This window comes from Scleropages formosus, chromosome 1 (genome assembly GCF_900964775.1).
Source record: "Scleropages formosus chromosome 1, fSclFor1.1, whole genome shotgun sequence".
In the NCBI taxonomy this organism is placed as follows: Eukaryota; Metazoa; Chordata; class Actinopteri; order Osteoglossiformes; family Osteoglossidae; genus Scleropages; species Scleropages formosus.
In genome coordinates, this window is record NC_041806.1 from 52,728,957 (window position 1) to 52,753,111 (window position 24,155).

At 45.2% G+C, this 24,155-nt stretch overlaps 3 protein-coding genes across 6 annotated transcripts in view; 1 reads left to right on the forward strand and 2 right to left on the reverse strand.

The window, feature by feature from the left end:
- Positions 1 to 650: 650 nt before the first annotated feature.
- Positions 651 to 6,499, reverse strand: cct7 (chaperonin containing TCP1, subunit 7 (eta)). The gene is made up of 12 exons (XM_018728579.2): positions 6,431 to 6,499; positions 5,290 to 5,443; positions 4,820 to 4,926; positions 4,372 to 4,497; positions 3,720 to 3,772; positions 3,318 to 3,489; positions 3,017 to 3,181; positions 2,577 to 2,765; positions 2,178 to 2,275; positions 1,771 to 1,903; positions 1,411 to 1,617; positions 651 to 1,322 (listed from the first exon to the last, which is right to left on the reverse strand). Exons 1-12 carry the CDS (start codon positions 6,434 to 6,436, stop codon positions 1,092 to 1,094), a joined length of 1,641 nt encoding a protein of 546 aa, XP_018584095.1. The 5' UTR covers positions 6,437 to 6,499; the 3' UTR covers positions 651 to 1,091.
- A 1,161-nt stretch (positions 6,500 to 7,660) lies between these two features.
- Positions 7,661 to 9,651, reverse strand: LOC108921034 (snaclec alboaggregin-D subunit beta-like). The gene is made up of 5 exons (XM_018730235.2): positions 9,564 to 9,651; positions 9,303 to 9,430; positions 8,577 to 8,705; positions 8,228 to 8,327; positions 7,661 to 7,908 (listed from the first exon to the last, which is right to left on the reverse strand). The coding sequence occupies exons 1-5, from the start codon at positions 9,622 to 9,624 to the stop codon at positions 7,844 to 7,846; spliced, it is 483 nt and encodes a 160-aa protein (XP_018585751.2). The 5' UTR covers positions 9,625 to 9,651; the 3' UTR covers positions 7,661 to 7,843.
- A 7,420-nt stretch (positions 9,652 to 17,071) lies between these two features.
- Positions 17,072 to 24,155, forward strand: part of exoc6b (exocyst complex component 6B) — an 87,431-nt gene continuing 80,347 nt past the window's right edge. For all 4 annotated transcript variants that reach the window (XM_018730297.2, XM_018730298.2, XM_018730299.2 and 1 more), the window contains exon 1: positions 17,072 to 17,304. In XM_018730297.2, the coding sequence (XP_018585813.2) occupies positions 17,216 to 17,304 (89 nt within the window). In that variant the 5' untranslated portion in view covers positions 17,072 to 17,215. The remainder of the gene's footprint in view (positions 17,305 to 24,155) is intronic.

Genomic DNA, 24,155 nt, shown 5'->3' on the forward strand with positions numbered 1-24,155 from the left:
AATGGAAACTGTCCTCTGTATTTGTGACTCGAATTGAACTATGGGCAGAACATGTAAACCTGCATTTACAGTGCCATATTTCAACTTTTTTCTCCCTTATGGTCCCACATGTTACATTAAACGTGTTTTCTTCTCTCAAACCCCTCTTACTTGTAAGCTGAGGTATGGACTCTGGCCAGTGACAGTGAAGAACACTGTCAACTCCAGCAGCTACTTTATACACAGCTACGCTTCCTGACAGAACTTGTCCCGATTCAGTAGACAGATGTTGGCATTTTGGTTACATGGGAAATTACTAATAAAGGAACAAAACTAACACTTTATTGGTCCACATTCCTGCTCATTTGCATGGGCAAAAGGAGGTGCTGCATCACTTCCTGTCAAGTGAAAACAATCTTGTCTTACAGACAAGCATCTGGGCAACAAGTCAGTAATCGAAACGCCAAATCCACCCCCCCACGGACGTCAGTGCTCAGAGGTGTAAGGTATATTGTAATTAAACATGGAGCCACAGCTGAGCACAACACAGCTTCACGACATGTGAACCCCTTACAGGTATGTTTTACTCACTGCTGAAAAACACACACTCACCCAGGAACATGTAAAACACAAAGATACAATGGTGCTAAAAAAGGCAAAAGGACACAATGCATGTTCAACAAGTGTATTTAATGGCCCAATAAATAGCCCCACCAAGTGACAAACATGGGAAGGACATTGGCTTGGCAGACCATGCCAACATGCTGTAGCTCAGTGCCGATAGAGAGAGAAGAGCGTGGGGTCGCAGTCACAGCTCAATTCAACTCCAAACATTAACCTACTCCAAAAAACTCAGGTTGGAACCAACGTAGAGAGGTGTAAAGTCAAGTACACCGCTGCTGAAAAGCGGACACGAGATGCACCAGTTGCTGGACTACTGAGGTTTCGTAACCTTCAGTTGCCTTTGGTGCAGCACCCCCCCGAATGAACACTGTAGTTAAGTACTAGTCACTCGTGTTTTCTTTACTAGCTATGATCTGTTACTCAGCTGCTCTTTCTAAACAACTCTGCAGGCTAGAGCCAGCCATGGGGGGGGTCACAGGACAAAGTCCCTAGAAGGCGTGAGGCTTGCCACGGCCTCTGCCCCTCCCTGCTCCTGCTGGAGGGGCGTCCACACTGGAGCGTGGGTTTTTGATGGTCTCGTCCACGGACAGGATGAGGCAGGCGGCCTCGGAGGCGGCGGTCAGAGCGTTGATACGCACCATGGAAGGCTCCCACACGCACGCTTGGAAGTTGTCCGCTATGTCTTCGTTGTTGATGTCCACGCCATACCACATGCCGCCCTGAGGGGGGGTAAACAGCTAGGGTTAAAGGGGGCTGGCAGCACAGCAGTATCTGCAAAAGCGAAGAGGCACTTGGGCGCACCGGTACCTGGGCATGCTTGGCCCTCAGCTTGTTCAGGATGTTGGTGGCGTCAAAGCCGGCATTGTCACATAGCTGCCGGGGGATGACCTCCAGGGCCTTTGCATAGGCGCCGATTAGCAGCTGCTGCTTGCCTGGGATGGTCCTGGAGTAGTCCCGCAGATACTTGGACAACTCCATCTCAATGGCCCCACCTCCCGCCACGATGGAGTCATTCTAGGATCAGCCAACATTGCCATGGTTACAACAGCAAAATAAACTGTGCCTTATGGCATGAAGACCTTAGGAGTCCAGAAATTCCTGTATGTGTTTGCCATGCTTCTCACACTCCGACAATGTCATTTCCACACATGGAAAGTCTCTACCGACCTTGATAGCACGGCGTACAATCATGATGGCGTCGTGCAGCGAGCGCTCCGTTTCCTCCATGAACTGCTCAGCCCCACCTCTCAGGATGATGGTGCATGTTTTGGCCTTTGGGCAGCCCTTGAAAAAGTTGTACCTGGAAGGGAAGAGGCCACATGCAGGTCAAGAGCCTGGATGCAAAACCACACACATGAGAAAAGTGGTGTGACTGTTGCACAGAGTTCCAGAATACTGTATTGCAGCTGAAAGCAGGGAAGGGTCACTGGGAGGCCTTCAGAAGAGATGCCATGAAAACAAACAGCCCACCATCCTTCAAAACCCCCTCTTTATGACTGCCTAGAGATAGAGGTAAAAAGCAGGAGTCCCTACATTTCTTGCCCTAAATGGCAGTGTAAGCAGCGGGCAATTACCTTTCACCCCCGACCTGCACCTCCTCAAAGAGTGCGCACTGTCCTAGTACATCATCAGTCAAGGAGCCCACGCTGGTCTGGATGGAGCCCCCGCAGGCCTAACGGAAACATTATAAGCACATTAGTGGACAGCGCCACCTAATGGAATAAATTCCTACTAGTGAGTTCAGGATGAGACACCCAACAGCACAACACTATTGACATTTTCAGGGGTGCCGTGCAACTCTGGAAGCTACAAGCATCTGTCAATTCAGAACGCAAAGCTGGATGTCATCCTGCTCTAGCTCAATGACACATTCCCTAAACGAGCACCCTGACTGGGTACCAATGGCTGGATAACTCCCCAGGGCAAGTTTGCATTCTGAACGCAGCGTCCCACTCATCCCTCTCCATCCTCACCATCATGGTCCTCTTGAGGTCTTCCTCGGTCACTCGACCAGCGCAGAACAGGTCCCTGTCAGCAAAGTACTGCGTGGCCACATCTCCAATGGGCAGCTTGGACAGGACCACCTTGGCCCCAGACTTGTAAATCTTCTCCAGCTTGTCATACAGTATACTCCATTCCGCATCCACGATGGCCTGGTAATCCTGAAGGCGGAGGGGGGCAACATTCCAGCAACATGTTGATACTGTTTCGTCATGCTGACTTCTTCCATACAATTTACAAACAAATCATTGCTTTTACAAGTTATGTCTGCTACTCTGGGGTGGGGGGGGCATGGATTGGTGGTCCTGGAAGGGGATTTGGTGGTAACATGTTTGTCACCAATAATGTATCCTGTTGAACAGCTCTAGGACAAAGTGTTGTTGACGTTTAGCCACCAGTCTTGTAAACGCACCTCCACAGACTTGACCCTGACTTCAGCGTTGTCCTTTTCAGCCTTCAGTTCCAGCTCCACATTGAGCATAGCAATCTTCGGGTTCTCGTACTTCTTGGGCTGCATCTCAAAACCAGCATATGAGAAGGTCTTTTTGAAGGCTACGCCAGTTACTAGCTGGGAGTCCTGTACAGAAGGAACACAGCGAGTGGGACACGGGTGGTGTAACAGTTACATTAGGCAAACTTACTAATGCACCATATAAATTACACAGAGAATAGATCCATGGTTACAGTATCGCTGGCCTTGCCTGACAGCTCACCTCAAGCGCTCCTCCCTGAACCTTCTTGACTCCAATCATCTTGAGGGGCAACAGCTCATCCAGCATCATAACAGCATCCACCACCATCCTGGAGAAGAAACCCTTCTGGCCAGCAATCAACTTGGAGTTCAGCGCCGTGGCTGCACACTTCTCCAGGAGGCTCCTCTGCTCTCTTACAACCAGAGGGACAGACAGGTCAGAGATCAAATACAATGTTAAATCATTTTTAGATTCACAGAACACATTTAAACGGGTTTCAAATCTGTTCATTTTCATGCAGCACCACATTAAAAATACTACTCAGCATTCATAAACAAATTATCCCCAAATAGTAACAGGATGGCTGATTTCTCATATAAGACAATCAGGTTTGAGCTCTTTGGAGTTGTGGATTTAACTTACTGCTTGTCATCCTTCTTCACAGTAACAGCAATTTCATTGATTCTCTTCACTGCCTGTCAAGATAAATTGAGAAAACCGACTTCAGTTTTCAGAGGCTCTGGACTTGTCAACACAGCAGCCATTCCTCATAAAAACATCTCCTCTGCATATATTTACATCCTGAGGGTCACCTTCTACTCCAGTCACAGCTCTTTTTTTAGTACAGTACATTTTAAAATTAAATATCAGCTTCATATTTTAGCGCATCTGTTTTACAACTGAAAAAATACATCTCATAATGGTACATCTTTCGAGCTCCCAGTAATAAATGGACTTTAATTGGAAATGTTTGTGAAATGGCAGTGAATGAAATGTGTGACTAATTGCCATTTAAACCAGGGCAATGTGGTAGAACAGAAACAGCACACAGGCTGGGCTAAAGCAGGACCCCTGCTCTAAAATGAAAACATCATTTAGCCTATAGAAGGCACTTCATTCATGAAAAGAAACAGTGAACAAATGTAAAACCTGAGAGCTTTAGGCCATATCGATTTTGTTCAGGTTCACCTAGCAATTTGAGCCACCTTTGCCAGTCATATCAGACAGAGCAGATTACTAGAAGTCTACAGGTGGCTTGGTGCCACGACAGGCGACTTCCGAACACACCACGTACCAGCTGGGTGGCCTTGCGGAAAGCACGGATGATGATCTGAGGGTGCAGACCCTCTTCCACGTACGACTTCACCTGTTTGAGGAACTCTGCTGCCAGCAGAGTCACGGACGTCGTCCCGTCTCCAACCTGCAGGACGCAACAAGTCCGTGTTACACTGTGATCTTCACTTAGGACATTATGCTAATTAATGTTATTAGGAAAACCTGATCTTCAGTTCCTTTGTAAAATACATCTCCTAGAAATCAACTGTGAGCATGAAGGGAAACATTGTCATAATTTTAACAACAAATTTCTCCATGGCAACGCTTTAAATGCACACCGCTGGATTTCACGCTTGTGTTTGATGCCAGAATGGGACAAGAGACACCCTGCTGCAGATAGTGGTGTTTTAAGCCTCAGTGAAGACTATGTGAGATTTTGGGCAAGTCACTTCAAAGAGTCCCCTAACCTCAGCATCCTGAGACTTGGCTATGTCCACCAGTGTTTTGGCTGCAGGATGAACAACATCAAGGAGTTTCAGGATGGTGGCTCCATCATTGGAGATGGTTGCTTTTCCTGACACATGAGAAAAAAAAACAAGCAAAATGAAAAAGCTGAAATGCTGAACACCAAGGCCTAGAACCTGTTACCCAATAACCACGTTATTAGTTACCAACAGCACAAAAAGCTCTGGTCGCTGGCTATAAAGGGCAGCTGTGAACCGAACGCAAATAAACGGATAAGGCGGCTTCTGAAATGAAACGTGGGCCTCGTCCGTCTACTTAACAGGGAAAAGGGCCGTTTGCTCCCCCCGCAATAAACACTTTCTGCGCTACCACCGCAAGTTCAACACACGGGTTCAAAGCGTTCCGCGCAACGGCGTCGGGCAACGTACGCGAAGGACCCGGCGTCGGCTTACGCGGTCACGTCCGCTCTCACCTCTGCCGTCCACCATGAGCTTGTCCATGCCGCGGGGACCCAGGGTGGTGCGCACGGCTTCGGCGATCACCTGGCAGGCATTGATGTTGCTGACCAGCTGAGGGACCCCCTGAGAGGTGTCGGTCCCCTCTTTGAGCAGGATGACAGGTGTGGGCTGAGGAGCAGAAAGCGGAACTACCATCAAACGCAGACAGCCGTAAGCGTGCGTGTGTCCAGTGACCAGAAACATCTGTGCATTTTCATTTAGCAGATGCTTTTCTCAGAAGCGGAGTTCTATTGGGAACAAGCCACACGTACAGGACACTGAACTCGAGTCACAGTAACAGAACAATAACAAGCAAAACCCCCAATGATTAGTTGTGCGGGTGTCACTGATAGACACAGCAGACAAATGAAACTGCAACATCAGCTCATCTGTGAGCAATTGTGTCAAACTAGACACGCACTGCAAATACAAATCATTAATTTACACAGATATATACTAGTGCATATAAAAAGAGAAGACAAATGCTACTGAGCGAGTTTTTAAGAAGTGAGAGAACGGTGACGACTTTGTTTGCAGTTGTGCTGACACAGTTATTAAGTGACAAATCAAATCATGTCTCAAACACCACAGGCTCAGCTGGAAATATTAACTTCTCACAACATAACTAACAATACAAAATTTACAGCCACTACCAGCTTAAATCCTTTCCGGCAGTCAGTCCTCTCCGATATTTAAATTGACTTACACATGATTTTACACACGACACGTCCGTCGCCACAGCGACCGCGGACCGGCAGTTTTGTCCCGTTAGTTTTATACGCGACACAATCAATGGTTTCTTAGCGTCTGTCTGTCTGTCTGTCTGTCTCTCTCACACACACACACACACACACACACACACACACACACACAAAGGAGTTCAACACCTTTGCTGTGAAGGGTGACCGGATCCCATCCCCGCGCGCGCGTCCTTCCGCCCCGGACAAAAACGCGTCTCCAACTGCAAACGGTAACAAAGAGTGTGGAAATAGGGCGCGCGCCGTAGAGCACCGAGAGCGCGCCACCGAAGCGGACCCTACAAACGGAGCGCACACGCAGCGAACGGACGGATGGCGCCGGGTTCTGCGGGATTGCGCCCAGTAGCCCCGCACTCACCATCATCTTGGCGGCCTGCGTGTGGAAAAGAGCGTCCAGAAAGTTCCACAATGCACCGCGCCCACCGGTGTCGCGGCGGAAATGACGTACTAGTTCCGCCGCAGAAATTTAAATCACGTGTCCGGCTTCTCGGTGCCGGTGGGAGAGTGAAGCGTCGTACATTTAACGGTTGTTACTGTTTATGCATCCTTCATCTAGCAGTTTAAAGCACTGCCTGGTGTTTACAGTGTTACTGTACTCCCCCTAGTGTAAAAGCACTGTGATTGTACTTCGTTTAAAGTTGTTAATGGACAGGACTGGACCGTCCTTCGCTGACCCTCAGCCTTGTGTACCAGTACATTTACATTTACATTTACATATACTGTATGTATGTGTATCTTAACACTGTAAGTCAATTTTGACAAAAGCATCAACAATGTCAGGGATTTTTTTTCATTGCATATATTTATTTACCTGACTTTTTTTTTTTGCACCTTACAATTGCATTTATTAATTTAGCAGAAACTTTTCTACAAAAGCGACTTATAATGTTAGTCTACCTATAATTATTTACCCATTTACACAGCTGGGTAATTTAGGGTAGGAACCTCAAGGGTACTACAGCTGGAGGTGGGGTTCAAATATCATGCAACCTTTGGGTCCAAAGTTAGTAACTCTAACCGCTACCCTACCAGCTGTCCTAGTATTTGTACACTTGGGTAACTTCCTGGAGTCATTAAGGGTAAGTACCTTGGTGAAGGGTACAACCTGGAGGTGGGATGCAAACCTGCGCCCTTTGGGTCCCACAACAACAGCTCTAACCGCTAGATTAAAGAGCTGTACTGCGTGATGTGGATGGAAAGGCCACAAGTCGTGTGGTGTGGTGTTCCAGTAAAGCATCCTCTAACATTCGCTCTGAAATGTACCACATAAGATACTATGACTTTCCTGTAGCTTCTAAATAAACGCACCACTAGAACGCGTAAGGTATGCAAATTGATTAAAAAAAACTTCTGTTGCTTTGGATAGAATAAAAAGCTGGGTGACAAATTAATACTACTAATGTGTGTAAAATTTCAGGTGCCTTCTTGGACATCGCAATAGTGATTAGTCCTCCTTAGAGGTGAAGGAGGAGCGTTTTTATCAGCTTTATGACAGAATTATGACTCACGAGTGTTTCTGTAAGAAAAATAAAAATTATTTGCAGAAAACATTATAATGAATGACCAAGCCAGCGATTTGAAATAAAGCTGTTTTAATAATGATAGAAATTAGCTATGCAAGGCAAGATATAGCTTTTGGTTTTCCTTTCAAATCACTGTTCAAGAGCAGAACAAACATCCTCATTTGTCTCTCTGCAGACTTTGGAGAAAAGCAAGCAAAAGGCATTTTTCTTGTTTTTATTCTTGTTCCTCTTCTCTGGTGCTCCACAGATTATTCTTTGAATTCACAGATGAAATTCAATTTCATGTTGCAGTTCACTGCATCCCACTTACCACCTGAAAGCAAGAAACAGAGAAGTCCGGTCAGGGTTCGAAAGGGACGGGATGAAATGTGGACAGTGCTCTGCTTGAGGTCATGGTCCAGAAACCTGAAGGCCTCTGTTCCAAGAGGAGTGCTTCCATTGTACCCTTGATCCCATTCTTGGTGTGAATGGACTTATCTGGGCGTTCAGCTCTAAAATTCTAAGTTGCTCTTCATAAACTGTCTGCTGAGCAACATAGTAATCATTCAAGACCTTTGAAGGCTTGGGTGCAAGCGGAGGTTCTCGGCTGTGCTTCATTTCCCTTTTCACCCCGTACCCCCACCCTTACTCACCTCCGTGCATTGCAATGCAGCTGCGACCTGTGGAGGGGGGAGTGCCTCTTAAGTTCTTGTAATCAGTGTTGCTGCCATCAGTCCATTTCCAGCGTCCACGCTTTCTCAGAAAGAGACGGAAAGCGTTACACAAGGATTCTGCACTTTCCACGTGCATAACTACCTGCTAAGTTATTCAGTGCTTTCAAAATACATATCTCTTCTGAAAAATACGAATAAAAATGATTTCCAAAGAAACGACGCAGCCGGTAGGGTTTAGTGATGCCGATGAAATAAGGACCGACACTGAGATGTGGAGAGACACATGTTCCAGTATCAAGTATTTTACAGAACGTGTGTTTTCACTTACCCTTATCTGTGCGCCCACCCAGAAGTCGCTGTCTTTGATTTCCCTGGCGAAACGGCCAATGCTGAAGTTGTCCTTGGCGCAGTGCAGACTCACGAGGTGAATGTTTTTACCAATGCCTGCACAGTGACTCTAAAAAACACAAAGAAAACTAGTTAATTAATTGTATTACAACAAAATTATGCGTAGATTCTTTAGCGTAATAAGGGGGAAATGACCCCCCAGTGTTGGTGTATGACTCAATGACGTTCTATTGCTAGTCTTTTTCTGGTGGCCCAGAACAGGACCAGTAGCTACAGCACTTTATACATGCACTCCTCACACACACACACACACACACACACACACACACACACACACACACTGGCTGAAACCACTTGTCCCAAGCGGGGTCGCAGTGAACCAGAGCTGAGCCCGGCAACACAGGGCACAAGGCTGGAGGGGGAGGGGGCACACCCAGGACGGGACACCAGTCAGTCGCAAGGCACCCCAAGCAGGACTCAAACCCGGGACCCGCCGCACAGGGGGCACCAGCCACCGCACCCCCCCATGTTGACAGTTATGTATCATTTTAATTTTTTTATTTAAAACATGAAAAACCTACTTTGGGGAATTTGTTTTACCTGTGCAATTTATATCATTACTAGCTCAAATATTTGGTGAGAAACACTTCTCATCACATTTCTTCAGTATCAGTAATAGAGCAGTGCAGGAAAAATGAAGCGGTACCTCGGCTTCATTGAAATTAAGAGCTTGGTCTATCAACTTGACGCACATGTTGCCGACACTGTACCACTCCTGGTACTCTGGGTGACGGCAATGGGGCGTCTTTAGACTCAGGTCATAGTCCTGCAGCTCTGGAAGGACAGAGAGACACAAAGACACAAAGAGCAAGTCCTCAACTGCAAATGGAGATAGAACCCACTGCACTGGCTTTGCATGTCACATTTTCAGAATGTTGTCAAAGTAATTAAACACCCTTGTCTGTACCTTCGGCCCAGGTGATGACCCCCAGGAGACACAGTAGAGCAAAGACTGCAACAAGCTTCATGGCTTCCTGCTTTAGTCCTCTGGGCTTTCTTCCCTGTACCTGGAATAAAATGAAAATATAACCTTTTAAGCAACAGCCTCTATGATCATGTATTATTATGTATGTGATAAAATATTAAACTGAACTGGAGAAACACACATCCATAAAATGAGTGTGAGACCCATACATTATTGAGCTGGAAAAAATGGTTGATTACCTTGGTTCTGTCGCCTCTTCCCTGCTTGTGCTGTTTTCCTTACCCCCTTTTATACCCCTAAGCGGTAACTAACTCCACCCTTTTTCTTCTGGATCCGTTACCCTTTTGCACAATATTCTCATGCAGCACATCCTCTGCACCACCAGAATGTAGGGTCATTTACAAAATGCATTCATAAATATAATTTTTCTTAATTTCTGTTAATTTCATATCCTATTTATATCCACCTTGTGGTAACCTAAAAATCATAACAATAATACAAAAATACTTTGTAATTATTATCTGATCTTTTTTGCACTGTAATTGAGGGGAAGTGGTTATGAGATGCTTTTTTCCATCAGAGATAAGTATATTAACAGGAAAGATGTTATCACCAAGCATGTCTAACTCCGTATCATGCTGATAATTAATATTTAGTGATGATTTCTTGATGCTTCCTCAATGTCTCTGTATTTCCACGCAGGGAGTTGGACTCTGCCCAATACTGCACCCAGGAAGACGACACGGTCAAGTGGGCTCACCGTGCAGTCATGGAGCTGCTCCCACTTCACTCAAAACCTACCGAGGCTACAGTAAACCAGTCTGTGATTTTGCTTTTATTCTTAAAAGTACACTTAAAAGACACTAAAAAATAGGGTTTATGTAGAGTACAGTCGGGGTAGGAAGAGTTTTGCCTATTTGTTATTTAAAGCACTGTTGTCCTTTATCAGTTTGTGGAAAGAACCATAAAATTAGTGTTTATGAAGTGAAATAAAGAGCCAAACAAACAACAATCAGACTGAGTGCCAGTTACATGAATGTCAATTTTGCTCAACTTTTTCACCTTTGCCGGCTTCCCATCCATTTATATTTATTCACTTAGCAGATGCTTTTCTTCAAAGCAACTTACAATGGATACTATGTAGTGCTACTATCAGCCCACACACCTTATTCACCGCGGTGATTTACACTGCTCTAGGTACACTACTTACACTGGGTCACTCATCCATACATCAGTGGAACACACACACATTCTCTCTCTGTCACTCACACACTATGGGTGAACCAGAACAGCATGTCTTCATGCTGTGGGAGGAAACCCACACAGACTTGGGGAAAACATGCAAACTCCACACAGACTAAGCAGGGATCAAACCCATATTCTCTCACGCCATCCAGGGACTATAAGATTGCAGCGCTACTCGCTATGCCACCGTCCAGGGTGTACCCCCACCCCCCTTCTGCCCAGTGCTTCCAGGATAGGCTCTGGATCACAGCAACTCTGCTCAAGACAAAGTGGTTATTGAAATTGGATGGATGGGTTTTCAACCTTTCGGTAACACGATGAAACCGCTTTTTGAGCATTCCTGGCAAATCGAAAGTGTCTCAAGTTGTGCAAAAACCTGTGGAAGTTGCAAAGGTTTCAGTTCATCCACTCCTCTCTAGTATCAAACACAAACAGATGTTTTTTTTCCATACACAGGTTACCCGTGTGATGGCTACTGTGACCCTTTAATTTGAGGTACAAAGCAGGGGGGGCAGCTGGTAGTGGTGTGATAAGAGCTACTGCCTCACGACCCAAAGGCTGCAGGCTTGGTTCCTGCCTTTGGCTGTAGTACCCCTTAGTAAGGTACTTACCCTTAATTTCTCCAGTAAAATTGCCCTGCTGTATGAATGGGTAAATAATTGTAAGTGCCTTATTGTAAGTTGCTTTGGAGAAAAGTGTCAGCTAAATGAAACCAACAAAATTCATGTAATAAAACCTGTTCTTGTTAATAATTTTGCACCAGTGATTTATTGATTAACTTTCCTGAGAAGTTGCAGTGTCTATATAGCTTCTCATTAGAGTGTCGTGTTGTTACACCAATTTACCACAGCTTGCTGGACAAAAGGCTATAAAAGGAACAAGATTATAGAGTGCATATGAAGTTTTTAAGCATTAACTGACATAAGACTTTTTATAAACATAATACTGGCTGTGTGGGCTATGTGAAATTTTTCCTGTTAATAAGCATGAATGTTTTACTCATCATTTGGTAAAGATGTTATTACTTCTGTAGAACAAATGAAATTGTAAGGAACTGACTGTTTAATATAATCATGCACATACATCATCATCATCATCATCATCATAATCATCGTCATCAAATGTGTACTTACGTCCAATTATGAGATTTAATTTATACTTTCCAAAATAATGCCATTAATTGTGATAAAACGTAGCAAGGACCTTGACAACCTAAAAGTTCAAATGGAGACATTTGTGTGAAAATCACTTTCTTTTACTTTACTCACAAGTTATCATTAAACGGTATTAATAAACAGTATTAATACATGAGATCTGCATACTCTCCATTTCACTGTAAACAGATTGATTTGACAATCATATTTGTGTTTATCATACCTTCAATGTTTTTCATATCATGTCAAATTTAAAAGACATTCCTGAAACCCTAATGTGTACCAGTCTGGAAATTGTTAAAAAAAAGAAAAAAAAGCCATATTGAAGGCTGTGTGGCTCTGCAAACATGTGGGCACCAGGGGGACAGTGTCAGTGCTGCCACCTTTGGATGTGAAAGACCCAGGGTCAAATCCCACCTGCTACCGCAATACCTTGAATTGGCTCAGTAAAAATAACCCTGCTGAATAACAGGGTAAATAACAGTAAGTAACTGACACTGTAATGAGCTCTACAGAAAAGCTGAGTTAAATAAATAGTGTTGGTGTGAAAATTTAAGCTGTATTGTTCAAAAGAATCTGTTTTGTGACAGAATCACAAGAGAGCCCAGAGAAGGTCTTCCAACCAAACTCAATCCGAGGACAAGGCATGAGCTTCCAGCACTTTCTGGCACTTTAATTCAGGAAACTCCCAAATTAAAGTACTGATAAAGTACTGTCATATCTTGTTTGCAGCCAATACATATTGGTAATTGACATTAAAATATAATATTACTCATCTGTGTGGCTGCCTTTGAAATTAGGATAAAGTTACTTCTAATTCAGAGTTCTTTTACACATAGGGTTGCTACTGTTTTTTGAGCTGTGCACATACTCAGAAAGCAGTGAAAAGTAATCTCTGCGTGACTTTCAGGTGCTGATGCCATGCAGACTTTTTACACCAACTGCTGACATGTAAAAAAAATATTGTAGTTATGCAATAGTTCCACAGAAAGTTTATGAAACTTTCACAAGTTTTATCTGTCCTCATCCCAGTGTGAAGGACACGGTTAACACGGTTCCCAGACTGAAACGCACGAGACCAGATGACTCATTTGATCTAAAAAATACACCAAGACACTTAAAACATTAAATACGTCATACAAAAGCGGCTTATGTATCCAAATTGCGCACAACTTTAATGTCAATATTTTCCCTTTTACGTTACTTTAAAATACACGCATTGCACTGTATTTTCCAGGAGGTGTACGTCGCTTTGGAGAAAAGCATCTGCTAAATGAATAAATGTAAATGTAAATACTTTAATTTAAAATACTTTAATTTATTACACAGCCAAAACAGCCAAATTCTTAACTGCAGCCAACAATGAACATAATTTATCCTGTGGACATGTCAACGTAATTGTGCAGGTCTGGACCACGGACTGGAAAAGGAACACACACAAAAAAGCAAAGAGCCCAAATGCCCACATACAGTTTCATCTTTTTCACTGTAAATTCTGCCCTTGAACAAAAGGGTTGTATGGTTAAGTGAAGAAAATGACAGAAGGAGCAAAAATGAGCAAAACTGGGAAACCAGTTACTGTGTGTTGCTGCAGGTGAGGGGATGCGGTGGCGCAGTGGGTTGGACCAGGTCCTGCTCTCCGGTGGGTCTGGGGTTCAAGTCCTGCTTGGGGTGCCTTGTGATGGACTGGCGTCCCATCCTGGGTGTGTCCCCTCCCCCTCCGGCCTTATGCCCTGAGTTGCTGGGTTGGGCTCTGGTTCCCTGTGACCCTGTATGGGACAAGTGGTTCAGAAAGTGTGTGCGTGTGTGTGCGTGAGAAGGAGTGTTTGCAGGAAGCCCATGCTGACTGGTCTCTGCTGCAATGAGACAAAGAGCTCAGATGTTGCTGCACACTGAATGGTTTGGTGTTAAATTTGATCTAAACATGACCTGAAAGTATGCTTCTGTGATTATACACACACACATTTTCTGAACCGCTTGCCCTATACGGGATCGTGGGGAACCGGAGCCTACCCGGTAACACAGGGCGTGAGGCCCGAGGGGGAGGGGACGCACCTAGGACGGGATGCCAGTCCGCCGCAAGGCACCCCAAGCGGGACTCGAACCCCAGACCCACCGGAAAGCAGGACTGCGGTCCAACCCACCGCACCCCCCCGTGATTATACATGTGTACGCTTGTAATACACGAGGGGTGCGGTGGCGCGGTGGGTTGGACCGCAGTCCTGCTTTCCGGTGGGTCTGGGGTTCGAATCCTGCTTGGGGTGCCTTGCGACGGACTGGCATCCCATCCCAGCCTTATGCCCTGTGTTGCTGGGTTAGGCTCTGGTTCCCGTGACTCCCTATAAGACAAGTGGTTCAGAAAATGTGTTTGCGTGCGTGCATGCGTGCGCATGCTTGTAACGCACTGTGACTTAACAAGTAGGAAAAGTACTTGTTGTGACACCCAGAAGTGACCAAACCCGTGCAGGGTGAGTGTGAGATATGATATGAAATGAGGTAAGTAGGTCAGCAAGAGGTGGGGTGTGAGCGGCTCCTGCTTCCACAAAAAGAGCAGAAACTGATGAAGAAAAAAGTTAAGAGAACCAAGAAGTGGAAAGTTATTAATATTCCAATTGTTATGCCCTGAAATGAATTATGTATGAGCTTGACAAACCATTTCAATTCATTTCTAAAGAGCGCTCTTCTCGCGCAGTGACACAGAACACTTCAACACGGGCATAAGGCAAAAAAAAAAAACAAATACATCAGAACAAAGAAACAAAAAAGATCAATCAAGACTGATCGTCATGCGTGACCGATTCTGTGCGTCCGAGTGTTTTTCTTTCAGTTTCTCCTATGGCTGAACGGGAAAGAGGAAGAATTTCTTTCATGACAGACACTGGGAAGCTTTCACTGCATTTGAGGAGTGACTGTAGTCCCCGGCTAAACGGTCCATAAACGGTCCAGCTCCCAGCAGAGAGGAATTCTTTTGCTGGATTAACAAGAGCAGAGTATGGGGGCACAAATTACTCTCGCATTTGTGGTTTGATTGTAACCTGTCACGTAACCAGCCCGGAGTGGGACGAACAACTATTATCGGAAAGGTACAGCAGGTGGCGTAGTGGTTAGCAAAGAACCTGAGTTTGAATCCCACCTGGTGGTCTCGTACCCTTGATCAAGTTTTACACCCTGAACTGACACAGTAAAAATGACCTTGCTCTACAGAGTATAGTGTATCTAGCTTAGAGTAACAACCTAACGTAAGTTGCTTTGGAGAAAAGATGCCAGATGGTCACTGTCTCGCATCAGTTTTGCCGACTGAAAAATAAAACCCGTTTCACCATAATTTTGGGGCGCCGAATCCTAAAATAGCCATTTTTGTCCAGTGCACCAAGTTGTTTTCACAATTTATACCACATATTTTTGGTAGATTTTTACCAACCATAACCACTGTGAGAGCAACAGCAAGTTTTGTCTCATTTTCATCAGAGTTTTTGCCACAAATGGGTGACTGTGCCCTCCCGGTGAGCCAAGTGGTATTAGCAGAGTAGTTTCTTGGCTTGGTCTTTACCAGATCAGGATGAATAGTGGATCACATCTGCCTTCTGTCATCTGTGCGCAGGACAACACGGCCAGCGCCCGGAGAAAGTGCACATGCGGTCCAGATACATAGTGTTATATCTGTGGCTGTTTCGCCACATCAAAGCAGCGACAGAATCGATGTCGGACTTTGTGAGGAAGGGTCATCTTGCTTATTCTGGAATGAAACCGGGTGACCGAGATAAGCCCCGGGCACCACGTTCAGCGTGTCGCTCTCGTGTTGAAAATCGGAGACAAAGGACCGAAGGGAAAAGACAGTTTCAACTTTGGCATTCAAATGGTGTGGAGAGAGCCATTGTATGTAGGTATTGGGTACAGCTGGTAGTCGTAGTGTAGCAGTTAGAGTTTGTCTTTGGATTCAAAGGTTGTAGGTTTCATCCCCACCTCTGGCTGTTGTACCCTTCAAAAAAGTGCTTACCCTAAACTGCTCCAGTATAAAAATTACCCAGCTGTATCACACTCTCTCTCACACACACTGGCTGAAACCACTTGTCCCAAGCGGGGTCGCGCTGAACCAGAGCTGAGCCCGGCAACACAGGGCACGAGGCTGGGAACGCACCCGGGACGGGACGCCGGTCCATCACAAGGCACCCCGAGTAGGACTCGAACCCCAGTCCAACCCGCTGCGCCGCCGTGCCCTCTACTACTACTACTACTACTACTACTACTACACCAGTGGAAAATAATTTTCAAAAAAGTACAGTATACTAGTAACATAGATAATTAAAGCCAAAGGAAACTTGCAGGTTACGCACGATAAACAAATATCACGTTTAGGATGTAATAAGTGTATCTCATTATTATTCTTAAAGCTCATGGCCACCCTGACAGGGAAAGGACCAACTTACTATGGGTCACTTGTAACAGCAAGGTAAAACACGTTTACCCGACGTTTTCTCTAAGCGACTTACAGTTAGTTACCATTATTTACCCACAAAGCGGGGTAATAATTTGGGGTAATTACTGTAACGACCCGCGTTACTCTTTTAGCGGGAAATGTGTTCATTGATTGTAAGTGGGTAGCGTTTGGAGACGTACTACAGGGAATATAAGGCAAGAAGTGGTGTTCGCGTCTGCCGGGGGGAGAACGAGGAGAGAGTCGAGTCGGGGGGGAGCGCTAAGCATGCTGGGAAGGCTGCTGGCTGGCTGGACGCGAAGGTCCTGGAGGGAACGGGCTCCTCGGACCCACAGCGTTATTTCCCTGTGCGTCGGTGTTCGAATAAAACGTTAGAAGTGAACGCTGCCTCTGCTCTGCGTCCTTCTTCGCCCCATCCTCCATCCAAAGCCACAATACTCCGCCACCACCTGGAAGACCAGAGGAACACACCTGTAGCGACTAACTCATATCTCGGCGTTTTGCGCAAAGTTCCAGAAAAAAAAACCAAGCGCTTCTACACAAGAACCACACCAAACGTACATAAACAGCCAATTCATCGACAGCGAACTTCTGCGCCAATAAAAACGGCTCGAGAAGCTTTCGTCCAATCAGAAGAAGGAAGGGGCGGAGCTCGCGGTTCCACGGGTTCCGAGCGGAGACAGGAAGTGGGCTCCGAGTAGGAAGAGGAGCTGCAGAATTTCCAGGCTCGGTGTATTTCTCTCCTCCTCTCTCGTCTTCTTCGCGTGACGCAGTCGCGCGGCGTTCCCAGGGTGCGGAAGATGGCGAGCGTGGAAGCAGCCGCCGAGCACGAGCGGATCCTGCGCGAGATCGAGAGCACGGACACGAACTGCATCGGACCCACATTGCGGTGAGGCGCCCCACTGGGGGTCGGACCGGGTCGGTCGGGTCCGGTTCGGGCGGCGGCGGCGGCGGCGGCGGCGGCGGCGGCGGGGGGGCGGAGCGTCTCTCTCTGCTGGGGTGACGGGCGAGTTCCTCTCACTTCACACTTGACTTGTCTTGTCAGCGCGCGCAGGTACAACAACGGGCACGCGCCGGGCACCTTTACCTCAGAAATCACATGAGGCGGTGGAGTTTAAATTAATGATTGCAATTTTGTTTGTTTGTTTGCTGCTGGCCAGTGCGTTTTCCACCCTCCTGTTTTCCACCACTCCACTGACACTGACTAGTAGGTTTTCCGTCGGTGTTTGGAGCGACTTTCGTGCAGCAGCAGGGTGTTATTAAATTAGTTGCGTCGTTGTTGCGTGTCAGTGTGGAACACAAGTGTCTCCGGCGGGAAAACTCCTCCTCGTTCCCGGTGTCCCGCCTGCTGGAGCCGCCAGGGGGCGCGGTGCTTAGAGCTTCTCACTGCTGTAGCCTGAGAATGGGATTACCCTGGTAAAAAAGACCTGGAAAGACAGTAAGTGGCTGTGGGTAGAGGTGTCGCACAAACACAGCTCTGACAGGAGCTCACTTACTGTTACACACTGATTTACTCCGTTAGGGTTACACTGTTACTGTTACACAGTGAGTTACCCTATTACAGTTACAGTATTACTGTTACGTCATGGTGATTTACCCTGTTAGTTACCCGATTACTGTTAGTTAGTTACGCTGATGGTTAAACCATTACTGTTACACAATTATTTACCCTGTTAGTTACGCCATTACTGTTACACAGTGATTCACCCTGTTAGTTACCCTCCTACTGTTACAGTGATTTACCCTGTTACAGTTATACCATTACATTACTGTATCAGACTTTGTATCAAGCTTTACCTTGTTGAGACTGAACTGCTGTTTAGTCCACTTTCCTCCCCATTACTCAGTTGGTCATTTATCTACCACTTTTCCCCAAGTTAACTTACAACATTACTCTATTCATGATAATGTGCTTATTTATGCAGCAGGGAAACGTTTACTGTGTTAGGAGGAGGGATTTGACCCTCGGTCATTTGCATCTGAAGGCAGCAGCTTTAACTGCTGCGCCCCCTGCTGCCCCTCCTGGCTTGTTGACTTTGCTCGAGTTTCCAGACTGATAAGGATTAGCGTTTCTGGAATGTGTTTTCGTTATGAGATGGTGTGCAAAAAATCTGGTGTATATAAAGACAAATAGGCTGACTTTTCCTTCACTGTCAGTATAAGCTGAAATTCGTGTGAATCATGTGTAGCATTTGCAGCTCCGAGTGCGATGGAATGTGTGAGCGCTGTGCTGGAGCCCTTTTTTTCCGCTGAATGTCAGTGGGAGCTGCTGGGCACCTTTCCTAGCTGAAGCAGACAGTGCTCCAGCCCCCCACCCAACTCCTGTGTGTGTGTGTGTGTGTGTGTGTGTGTGTGTGTGTGTGTGTGTGTGTGTGTGTGTGTGTCTCTCTCTCTCAGCTAATTAGTAGTGTGGGCTAGTGTGACATTTTTAGGAGCAGTGAGTCAGTGGCGTGTCCCAGGTTCCCATTGCTATTACCTCATTGAGGAGAGCTGGAGGTGGTGTTGGTGTTGCTATCCTGTAAGCCTGTCAGACCTACATGTTTCCACATGTCGAAGTGCAGATTCACGCTCGACAAGCCTGCGCTGCTGTATCTCATATGTCCTGTATGTTTGTCAAAGGACTAGACCACCTTACAAATTCTCTTAATTATTCTTTCTTCATATAGAAGAAGTAAATCGCTTTGGAGAAAAGCGTCAGCTAAATGAATAAATGTCAGAAAAAATTACATTTATTCATTTAGCTGATGCTTTTCTCCAAAGTGACTTACAATGTTAAGGTACTTACAACTATTTACCCATTTATACAGCTGGATAATTTTATAGGAGCAATTCGGCTGTCACAAATTACTCAAGCTGGATTTATTTGAAGGTACTGGTATATAATGATGTTCCGTCAATTTGTTTGTTTGTTTTGTTGTCTGGTTTTGGGACATTTCAGCTGGTGTTTTTTTCTCTTCTCCATTTGTGAGAGCTCCCTGTCAGCTTTAAATGTGACTCACACTTTCCAGAGCAATACACATGCGCACACTCTCCTGTCCGCTGAAGCTGTTCGTGAGGAAACTGTGCTAAAATTAAAACTACAAAATTAGAAAACTGTCTTTTGAACTTGCAAGAAGTTGGAGAAATTTTCTTTAAATGCGTTGTTCGTTGACAGATTCTTTTATCCAATGAAACATAAATGGGTTACAGCTATATAGTTTAATGGGAAAAGAAAAATTGATCGGGCACTTCAAACTGCTTAGAACTTACAACAGCTTACTGTGCTTAGGACATGAACGTGTAGCCATCTGCATGCCCAGTGCCTGAACTGATACACCTCCTTTCACCCATCATCTTTAGCGGACACACTTGTCTGTCTTTTTCCTTGTCTTCCTAAAACAGAACAGTTTTAGACGAAAAACTTCAGTTAGGTATTTCAGCAATTTACAAGCATACAACTCTAAACACACAAGCAAAAGATAATGCAGAATTGGTAGGGAACCGTCAAAGATTTCCGCAAGATGCTTTGCACATTGTCACTCTAGTATTTTTCCCCTTGTGACTTTTTTCTCCCCCTCTTTTTTTATTTTTAAAGTATGTTAAATATGATACACTGAAATAGGTGGTCATTCCCCACAATTAGTCCAGTCATGTGAGGATGAACTGTACACATGCTAGCATAGGTTGCATGTGGTTAAGTACTCTGACTTGTAGCCTTAAGGTAATGATGAAATCGGCGATGCTAATGAAGTTCTTGTAACTGTGTTTTTCCGCACTTTGCTCCAGTTTCAACTCTGTGCAGTGTGGCTCAGCCTGGTGCAGCCTTCACCCTGGGGAACATGGGGTTTCTGTCAATGCTTGGGCCCTGGCATGGTACTCCCTGCATCTGCCCGGCGTGTGCCTCTGGATCAAATGTCCCAAAACAGCCATGGGGTCCAGTTACCACTGCTGAGGGAGATGCGGATGTGAGCTGTCCAGCAGGCTTTGTACTGTTCCATAAGTCTGGCCACAACGAGAAGATGACCTCTCTGAGTCATTTTCACTGAAGCAGCCTGGTCACCTGGTGCTGGAACTTGCAGTGCAATAAGGTTTAGTGCTGGTTTCTCCTTGATTCATGAAGCTGTAGCTCGGTGCCAGTCCCGTGTGTTTTATTAGGCAAGAACTACATGTGGGTCTTTTCCGAAGGACTCGAGTGACCGGATATTGGAATGGCCCCACACTCCAAGGCAAATAACATATTTGCATATAGTAGCGGTTGGAATTTTTCTCTTTCAGATTAATCCTGGCTCGACTCAATGATGTCATGATAAAACTTTGTATGAATATCTTAGTTTCTCACCAGGTGTTACCCATCAGACAGCTGCTTAGTTCTCTTCTGAGGACAAACTCTTTTGGGCTTTAGGCAGCGTTGTCCAGATCCACTAGTCTGGATGTGTTACTTTGACAGGATTTACATTTAAAGACCGTAATGACTCACATGGTTTAATTTGTTCTTATTTTATACAAGAGGATGTGAGCTGGTGCCATTTGAGTTGGGATCCTTACTTACAAGAACTATTCAAGGCTCTTGTAAGAAGTTAGTCCCCCCCCGCTGCTGGTTTACTCTCAGCTGACCTGCTGATTTGCTGATGACTGCCTTACGACTATAAAGTCAAAGTAGGTTTAGAGCTGACAGAGCAGAAATCATTCCTCTGATAGATACACTACTTTGTCTGTGCTCTCATTCTGCCTGTAATGTTCTGCTTGGCAACATTTGGCCTAGCTGAAATATGGGCCCCTGTGAAGAGCAAGCTGTTACCTCCAAAGGCCTGCAGTGAACATTGAAATTGCACTGGGCTACCGGGTGGGGATCACACACTTCTGTGTGCATGGCTTGTTTTATTTTTTGTGATGTGGATTGCAAAGTGTTCAGCTTAACCGGACTGAGATCTGTGGCCTTGATGGACATAACTAAACTCTGTGGAGCTCTTACCTTCCCTCCCTTGACAGCCAGAGGAGATGGTTAAGAGTGAACAACACTGCAAGTCAGATATGATCAGCAGTTGAAAGGGTTAATCATGTCCTGGGAAAAATTAAATTAGAACATGTTGTTCCCAGAGAAAGTACATTTATGAAAGCAGGATTTTGAATGGGATATGTGTGTTCTGTGCTAAATTAATAATTTGTATATTGCTTTTTAAAATATTTTGTCATTTTTTTACATCATTTTTAATCTAAATAATGTATAAAAAGGACAAGGAACCCACCCCTTTATTTAATAACAGCTGGAAGCTAAGCACCATACCTGTGGAGACAGGAGACACTTGGTTAAGACTGAAAGAAAGCTGTCAGATATTTGATTTTTGTGTATCTCTTATTTCTCTGTACCATATTTTGATGTCATTGCTTTACCATTTAAATAAATGCTGTAATTTTAGGATGGATGCCACGGTTCAGTAACGACCCATGTTCATGTGGTTGACGTCTCATTCTGAGCCACCCCCTGACAGACCAAACAGTGCAGTCATTTTGTGGTCTTTCTTCTTGACAGAAATGCACACATGCAGCTGAAGTTGGGATACTTATTGAGAACAGGTTGTCGCGCTATTCCTGTCCTGCTGCCCGCTCTGCTAGGAGGTCAAAAATATCAGTAGCTCAGGGAATGTTTTTGCTCCAGGATCCCTGTGCCTGTGAAGGTATAGTGGGCAAGTATTTTCCATGTCAGATTCCCCATCACAAATTCTGTGAAGAAGAAATTCTTAAATTCTTTGCTGAATGTCCTTTCTGTGTGTGGATGTAGGTCATCTGCTTCTGAACACTTTCAGCTGATGGTTTTTCATGCAACTTCGTACTGCTCTGTTAAAGCTGCATGTGAACAGTCTTGAAGGCTCGTGTTGTTGAACAGGAATGGTAATAAAGGGAAAGGCACTGTATCAAAACACTTGCTCCATGTGGATTGGAATCTGGCAGAAGATTAGCACCAGCTAGGAAATAACCACACACCTACCTGAGGAATCTGGAACAAACATCACGGTAAATGTTTTTCCCTTCAAGGGTAGTAGGGTGCTGGTAGTGTGTTCTCTGAGCAACGCCCTGACAAATAATGGAACTACCTTTTGTACCCAAATCAAATCCAAGCCTTCTTTCTACACTGTGGAAAGGAACTTCCACCCTCTGTCTCATTGGAGACCTGATCAGCAGCAATTAAACTGCAAACAATGAAGGCACTGATAGAGGAAGTGTCCACAGAACGTGTCCTCAACCCCAGCCAAGAGCGCAACACACACACACAGAGACACACACAGAGACACACACAGAGACACACACAGAGACACACACAGAGACACACACAGAGACAGGAGTTGGGTGGGGGGCTAGAGCACTGTCTGCTTCAGCTAGGAAAGGTGCCCAGCAGCTCTCACTGACCCATGAACTGCTGTTCGGACTGCTGCTTTTTACTACAGTTCATCCATCCATGACTGGACCTTGGGTGACCAGGTGTTGTAATGACCAGATGGTTCAGTGATTCAGAATGTCATTTTTAAAATACTTTTTCAATTTTTTTTTAAAAAAGGAAAATCAGTAAAGTGAAACACAAATGGGTAAAAAAAAAAAATCAGTATTTCAATATCTCATATCACTGAATCTGAATGATTTTTTTTTTTTTTTTAAAAAAAAATCACATGCATGATGCTCTGATATGACTAGTCAGTCTCATGGCTGGAGCCCCCCCTCACCCCTATTACTGTAACTTGGGATGACAGCTCTTTTTTTTTTCTTGTTTCCCCCCTACAATGGCAGATGAATTTGATGCTTGTCTTCAATGCCATAGCAGCTTAATAGAGGGAAAACTGTGTTACAAGAACAACACTCTAGCCAGGAACGGGTTGCTTGATGGGGTGTTGTAGCGCGCCGGGTTCAGCTGGTGCCCACTGTGTGGTAGGTCTGGGGTTCGAGCCCTGCTTGGGGTGCCTTTTGACGGACTGGCAGCCCATACTGGGTGTGTCCCCTCCTCTTTTGGCCTTGTGCCCTGTGTTGCCGGGTAAGGTTCTGGGTCGCTGCGACCCCTCTTCGGACAAGCGGTTGTTGATAATGCATGGATTACTTGATGTAGCCACCAGTATGAGTCTCTGATTGGGTATGGTTTATTTTGGGTCTCTTTCAACTGTCAGCTGGTGCTGCAGTCAACTTTGGTGAGTTTTCACATTCCCTCTCCATTTACATTTGTTCATTGTCATTTTTCTCAAAAACAACATATAGCTGTAAACAAAAATGCATTTCACAAGAGTTATAGATACAGACAAATGATTGTTGAAGGACAGTGTGTGTCCAGTATGCTGGAACAGAGTAGCTGTATATAGAATTTAGAGAAGTGGCTCTGAAAGAGATGGGTTTGAGACCATTCTTGAAAAGCTTCAGCAGTTCTGTGGGACAGAGGGTGGTCACTGTACCAGATTTGTACAAAATTGAGAACCTACGGATTTTGAATGTATTTTGGATCCCGTGTGAGTTGGACCACCAAGTGGCCAGAGATGATGGAGCACAGCATCCTTGCTGGGCTGTAGTTAGAGATCAGTCATGGAGGTTTTGGAGTGTAGCTCCTTAGACAGTCTTGTAGGCCGTAATCAGTTTTGAACTTGATACAGGCAGCTACAGCAAACCAGTGGAGAGAGATGAGGAAGGGAGATACTTACGAATGCTTTGACAGGTCAATCACTTCTAATTGTGATATTCTGAACTTCTCAAATCAGTGATGGTGACATGAAACCTCATTTTCAAGTA

Excerpts from the sequence above, each read along its gene's own strand:
- cct7 (XM_018728579.2), bottom strand. Across the intron at positions 2,276-2,576 it reads ACCTCAAGAGGACCATGATG|GCCTGCGGGGGCTCCATCCA; the intron begins GTGAGGATGGAG and ends TGTTTCCGTTAG. Across the intron at positions 1,904-2,177 it reads GTGCAGGTCGGGGGTGAAAG|GTACAACTTTTTCAAGGGCT; the intron begins GTAATTGCCCGC and ends CTTCCCTTCCAG.
- LOC108921034 (XM_018730235.2), bottom strand. The coding sequence starts at position 9,624 with ATGAAGCTTGTTGCAGTCTTTGCTCTACTGTGTCTCCTGGGGGTCATC. Across the intron at positions 8,328-8,576 it reads GGGTGGGCGCACAGATAAGG|CGTGGACGCTGGAAATGGAC; the intron begins GTAAGTGAAAAC and ends TTTCTGAGAAAG. Across the intron at positions 7,909-8,227 it reads CTGCATTGCAATGCACGGAG|GTGGTAAGTGGGATGCAGTG; the intron begins GTGAGTAAGGGT and ends TCTTGCTTTCAG.